The 6,283-nt window shown below is 29.8% G+C and overlaps 1 protein-coding gene across 2 annotated transcripts; it reads left to right on the top strand.

Annotated features, from left to right (window-relative positions):
- The first annotated feature begins 2,219 nt into the window (after positions 1-2,219).
- LOC107476623 (B-box zinc finger protein 19) lies at positions 2,220-5,100 on the top strand. Of its 2 annotated transcripts, XM_016096468.3 has the most exons (6): positions 2,220-2,579; positions 3,144-3,240; positions 3,333-3,448; positions 3,548-3,796; positions 3,947-4,035; positions 4,250-5,100. In XM_016096468.3, exons 1-5 carry the CDS (start codon positions 2,487-2,489, stop codon positions 4,028-4,030), a joined length of 639 nt encoding a protein of 212 aa, XP_015951954.1. In that variant the 5' UTR covers positions 2,220-2,486; the 3' UTR covers positions 4,031-4,035; positions 4,250-5,100. The 2 variants fall into 2 exon arrangements, with proteins under 2 accessions (XP_015951954.1, XP_015951953.1); XM_016096467.3 differs by lacking the exon at positions 4,250-5,100 and having other exon boundaries at positions 3,947-4,248.
- The last annotated feature ends 1,183 nt before the right edge of the window (positions 5,101-6,283 follow it).

The following is a 6,283-nucleotide window of genomic DNA, read 5'->3' as shown; positions in this document are numbered from 1 at the left end:
ATGACGAAGAAAGAAAAAAGCTTTATTACTTTGTTGAACAAATTTAGAGAACTGACCAAAAAAAAAAGAACAAAGTTAAAGACAAAAGGAAACGAAATTCGCTTGTGCATTTTCAGAGAAACATCTTCAGGCTTGTTCATTTTTATCTCGAGAAGAGAATCAATCAATATGGCAAGAAATAGCCACTGGCTTCAAAGAATAAATAAAAGGGCGTGGGAGTGGGACAGTGTATCATGTATGAGATTCGACTTTTTGTGAACAAGTTTTTTGTGGTTCTGATTTTTTGTTGTTATTTATTATTAGAATTACTTATTTTCAAAAGTTAGTTATTATTTATTAAGTTACTTACCATCTGTTGGCTCATTCACTATGCACTTTTCTTCCCTCATTAAACATAATAATAGCATGCTACCACCAACACCAAACTGATGGTAGTTTTAGAACATGTGGCCCAGAATGAGTGAACCATTGCTTTCATCAGACAGCTTTGAATCTTTTTGTGGTTCCAGCAGCATGTTCTATTATCTTCTCTTTTAAAATGATTTATAGTTCAATAATCTTTTTCCATTTTGTCATTTTTATTCTATTTTATACTTTTTAAAATTAATATTGCCTGTTGTTTTTAAATTTTAAAATAAATATTTGGTCATTTATATTTTATTATTTTTTTTACACAAACATTTGACGGCATATCATCTATTTAGTAACATTTGTTTTCAAAGACCCGAGACTGAGATTTAATTTGTGTAAAACTAAAATTTTAGTCCCTAACATACAAAATTTCAATATCTCTAAAGAATGAAGACAAGTCTAATTTAATATATTTTATACTAAATTTAATACAAAAACTTAATTTAATTTCTATTTCTCAATTTCTAGTTAATCTCTTTTCCAAATATAGCCTTTTAGATTAGAGCAGCACCAATTCACCTACACACAACACAAAATCAGCCACTCTACTACCACATTGTCATGGGAGGACAACCAATAAAACACAATCAGACATAAACCAAAATATTCAACACCAATGAATTATATTGCAGTTTTCTTCATTTGTAATTTCCCCCTAACTGTTGATGAAGCAAAACTCTTTTGTGCGGCACATTTTATTTTATTTTTCTTTTAATAAAGACAACAAATTTATAAATTACTCTTTTATAAAAGTATTTAATAGGAGAAAACATAAATTGATTACAAAATCTTAGACTTAAATAAAATATATAACATTTTTCCTAGTTATCGAAATTCAAGTATAAACATGTCTTGATGAATAAACTATGATCATTCTACAACTTTCAATTTAGCACGCTAGCTTTGCTTCCTTTTTTTCTAGTGTTAGCCAAATCGAATCCAATTTGATCCATGTTCATTCATAGAAAGACTGGTCTGAAATTTTGTTTGTGTTAGATTTTTTTCCATGTTTTCTCACTAAAAAAACCACTAAAGCATACGACACACTCAACATCACAAAGTTATAAGTTTAAATTTATAAAAAAATGTGGATCAAACTTTTTTAATACTTTTTTATATAATAGATGAATTAGTGGATTAAAAAAGTATTAAAGTAGCTAGCATTTCTATTTATATTTATATCTATCTGGGCAAGATGTTGGGTTCTACGGGTACATGAACTGACCGAAGCAACAATTGGTAGTTTGATACAAATCGATTTTTTTCCACCACAGATTACCGATTAGTGATTTGTTACATTGATTATTAATTTATTATCTCAAAGACAATTCCATTATTTTCAATTTTTATTCCACTTGTAGTCTGTTTCTTTTTTAGTGAATTCCACTTGTAAATAGGAGTGGGATTTACGGTTTTACCCTGCCGGAAAAGTGGATTATAGTGGAAGGTAGAATAAAAGGGAGCAATTGATAACAAAATAAATAATAAAGTCACAAATAAATTCCGGAAATTAAAATTTTAGATAAATTAATTTAAAAATATACTAATAAAATTTATGATAATATATGCGAATACACCATTTTTAAATTAATTTTTATAAATAAGATAAAAAAATCTTAATTTAATCTAATTTATTTACGTTTATTATTTTAAAAAATTTTATTAAATTTTTTTAGAATTAATATATACGAAGTATAAATTTTAGTTTATTTATCACTTTTTGCTAAACTAAATAAATAATAATAATCAATAAACTATAACTTAAATAGCATAATATTTTTGTACTCATCTAAAAATTTTGGGGTTTGAAAAATAATAATAATAGTGAGCGACGAATAGGAAGCAGCAAGGACCCCCTGACCCTGCTTTCCAAGTTTCAACTTCCTTCTTCCTCATTCTTTCTATTCGTTATTTCGTTATTCTTCTTCTGTTAATGATGCTAACTACCTGAACCACTTGTTCAAATCGCAAAGTTTGCGTTGACGCACTGTCATTGCGGAAGAAGAAAGAGTGAGAAAGCAGTGCAGCTGAAGAATAATTGACATTTGAAAGGCATAATTATTAAGAGAGCGACAATGAGAACCCTGTGCGACGTATGCGAAAACGCCGCTGCAATTTTATTCTGCGCCGCCGACGAGGCCGCTCTTTGCGGCTCTTGCGATGACAAGGTTTGACTTCAATTTTATCAAGCTATTGTTCTTCCGTTCATTAATGTCTAGTCATTTCGATTAGTTTACTACACAAATTGAATTGTTATGGAGTCAAAATAATAGATGAAATTATTAGCACGGGTTTAAAATTTATTGTATACTAGGAGCCTAGGACAAGTATATTGCATCGTTTGACTTGATTCACTTATATGAATAGAATTGTTCACGCCATTGCTTGGTAAACAAGATCTAAAGCTTTTCTCTATTAATCTACTGGTCCACTGAATTGAGTTTTGTTTTATTTTATTTTATTTTTATCTTGAGTAGGAATAGAACTAGAATTAAGATTTATTGGAATTGAATTGTGTTATGTTATGTGAAGTTGGATTTAATCAAAGGACTAAATGAAGTCATAAGTTCTTTAGATATTGTTTGCAGTTGATTATATTATTCATAATTTTTTTTCTACATTCATCTCATTTTTAGATTGAGAGTTTTTGGTTCAAGAATAAAACAATAAGATGGTTGGAAACCGTAGATTTATATGACAAAATAAACTTGTGATTTACATTTGAGTTTCAGGTCCACATGTGTAACAAACTTGCTAGTAGACATGTTCGAGTTGGACTTGCTGATCCTAGTGATGTTCCTCGATGTGATATATGTGAAAATGCACCTGGTATTTATATGGATTCCTGACCAGATTGTGCATTTTGATATATAAGACCATAACTAAATACTATTTTTTATCATAAACATTTGTACATGTAGCTTTCTTTTACTGTGAGATAGACGGTAGTTCGTTGTGTCTACAATGTGATATGATAGTACATGTTGGTGGTAAAAGAACTCATGAAAGGTATCTCTTGTTGAGACAGAGAATTGAGGTATGTTTTCAACTGTAGAAGAACAAAGAATAAAATTAAAATCTAAAAGAAAATTCTAGCTTGTAAGTTAAAGGAATGTTTCTTGGTTCTTTGTGGTAGTTTCCAAGTGACAAAACTGGTGGATTGGATGAATTTGGATTGCAAACTTTGGATCAAAATGAACCAAGGAGAGACCAGAGTCAATCAATCAAGCTGAATGCAAGAGATAACCACCAGAGTCACAATCACAAGGTTATATCAGTTACAATGCTAGAAAATAATATTGATGGTCATAGAAAAGTGGACAAAAAACTGTTTGATCTTAATACCAGGCCACAACGGATAAATGGTTCAACATCAAACAACCTGGTAATTGTTTTTCATTCTCTAGAGTTTTATGATTCAAAAAATATTTTCTAGATTTCATTTCATGACATATAATTAATTTATTGAGCATGTGATGACTAATGTTTTGATAGTTCAATTGAATTAATGCATATTCTGGTTTTTGTGAAGCAGGATAAGGATATATTGGGCAGTAATAATCATGATTCTATTGGTGTTGTACCGGTAGAATTGTTCAAACAAGAAGCTGAGAAGTAATTAAGGTATAACATATGGAGTGAATTTATTATATGTCTTATGAAGTAATAAGATTATCTATTAAGTGTTTGAGTTCTAACCAAATTAATCAAGAAAAAGAGAAATATCATTATAAAAAAATGAGTTGTAATAAACTAGCACATGCATAAGATGTTTTCATTTGTAAAAGAATATCGAGCTCTGTTTTTAATACTTATTTCTTCGCCTTTTTTATTGTAGATATTACTAGAGAATTGACTTCCATGCTTACTGAGGGTTTCAATTCTTACTCAAATTTATTCACCTAGACCATTGATGTTTATAGAAATTACATTAGCCCCTGTAAAAAGTTTGGTAGATTAAGAAAATTTTCGAAAAGTCTACCACTACCAACAAAAGATGCTTATTTGACATTAAATGGATTTGTGCTAATCATGATATTTATCATGACTTGAGAAAGGATTAAGATTTTTACAATAGGCACATAAAATCCTCCTCCAATAATTGTATCTCTTAATTTATAGCACTAATGTTTTATTTACAAATTATGTATGGCCTGTCATGTACGCAAAGCCACAGTTGGTTGATCAATCTAATTTTATTGCAGTTTAATAAAGGTTCATGAGCTATATTATAGTCTAGCTAGTATTCAGGTACACGAGAATTGGAGTGAAAACTAATTTGCGTTGGCTCTTGGACCAATATATGGAAGAAATAATACACCAAAATTGTAAGAGTTTATTAATAAACTTAATTTCATTAAACAAAAGTTTTGATACAAGAGACAATAAAACTATCTATACAGTAGTAGTGCATAACAAATTTGTCAAAGGGAGCAAACAAGTTAGTTGAAATCCTATGGAATAGGTAATTAGTAATTACTATAGCAATTGAAACTCATATTCAACTTATCAACTATCATGTAGACTCACTCACAAGTAGAAAACTAAAGCTGTTGAGCTCTTTTGCTTCCAAAAAGAAAAAAAGAGTAGAGTCATCAAGCCCCATGTCACAACTTTTTCCGACGAACCTCAAGCAATCTTTCCACTATATAATTCGGTTATGGGTGTACATGGGTCGGGTAAAGTCGGATTTGTCTTGACTTAGATTCAATTCTAAATAATGATTGAGTTTATTTTTGAGACTCTTATTGAACCCTAGATTCAGTAAAATTTTACTACTTTCGAGCCATACTAAAACCGAGTCTAAACCAGTGAAGTCTGGGTTTTGATAAACTTTATTTCAAAAAAATTATGATGCACTTATTTATAAATAAGAAAAAAACATATTTATTACCGAAAAGTTTATATCTATATTTGAACTTGAATTTTTTCATAAATTTTAATTTTATACTTTTTTTTATCTATTTTTTAATTCAACAAGTATGATTAAAAATAAAATAATAAGCTTATAATTAATATAGCATAATATTGAAATTAATTTAAAATATATATACTTTTTTTAGTTCCTTAAAATGTACATGGATCAGATAAAGCCGAGTTCGTCTTGACCCGGACTCAACCCTAAATAATGATAGGATCTATTTTTGAGACTTTTATCCAACTCTAAATCCGGTGAAATTACACTAAATTAATCTCCAAAGTATTCAGATCCAAACTGTATCTTCCGGGCCGGGTCGAGGGCATGTACACCCCTAAATTCAGTTATGTACGCCAGGCTCTCTCAAATTTGACATATTTGATATTTCATTGTGACCCATAATTTTTTAAAAGTTGCTGATCTGGCCCGTTTGACAGCGCTAGGCAATAGGCACCACTAGATTGATTTGAAACCTCCAACACTTGGATCCGGGCTTGTTTGTTGGCCCGGATACCTGTCCAAAAAAAAACCTCCAACACTTCGATGAAATTTAAGTTCTAAAACATACACAAATTTGTGGCAAGGCTTTGGCTGATGACTTTTCAATTGTTGTAAGTTGTAACCTCTCTTTAATTGTTTGATTATGATGCTGACCTGAAATGGCAAAACAAAATAATAAATCTACCTTTTAAGTTTTAACCTAAATCTTGATGTATAACAAAGCAAGCCAGAAATCTTTTGCATTAGAACCGAAAGGGATATTTTGATTAAAAAATGTTCAATTCTATAGTTTAGCATTGATCTTAAAGAAGTATTTTGACCTTCATTCTTTTGCATCAGTCTTTTAACTTCAGTCATATAGTTTACTTCTTGATGTATTTAAAGACTTATAATGTGTCATTAGCAGTATTTGATGAACTTGTAATTTATTTGACCGTTCTAAGAAGATCGAAC

The sequence above is a fragment of the Arachis duranensis genome, chromosome 3 (assembly GCF_000817695.3).
Source record: "Arachis duranensis cultivar V14167 chromosome 3, aradu.V14167.gnm2.J7QH, whole genome shotgun sequence".
Classification (NCBI taxonomy): domain Eukaryota; kingdom Viridiplantae; phylum Streptophyta; class Magnoliopsida; order Fabales; family Fabaceae; genus Arachis; species Arachis duranensis.
The sequence above is the reverse complement of the archived record's forward strand: the minus strand, read 5'-3'. Positions and strand labels throughout refer to the sequence as shown.

Coding starts and splice junctions, on each gene's coding strand:
- LOC107476623 (XM_016096468.3), top strand. CDS start 2,487: ATGAGAACCCTGTGCGACGTATGCGAAAACGCCGCTGCAATTTTATTC. Junction 2,580..3,143: donor GCGGCTCTTGCGATGACAAG/GTTTGACTTCAA, acceptor TTTGAGTTTCAG/GTCCACATGTGTAACAAACT. Junction 3,449..3,547: donor TGTTGAGACAGAGAATTGAG/GTATGTTTTCAA, acceptor TCTTTGTGGTAG/TTTCCAAGTGACAAAACTGG.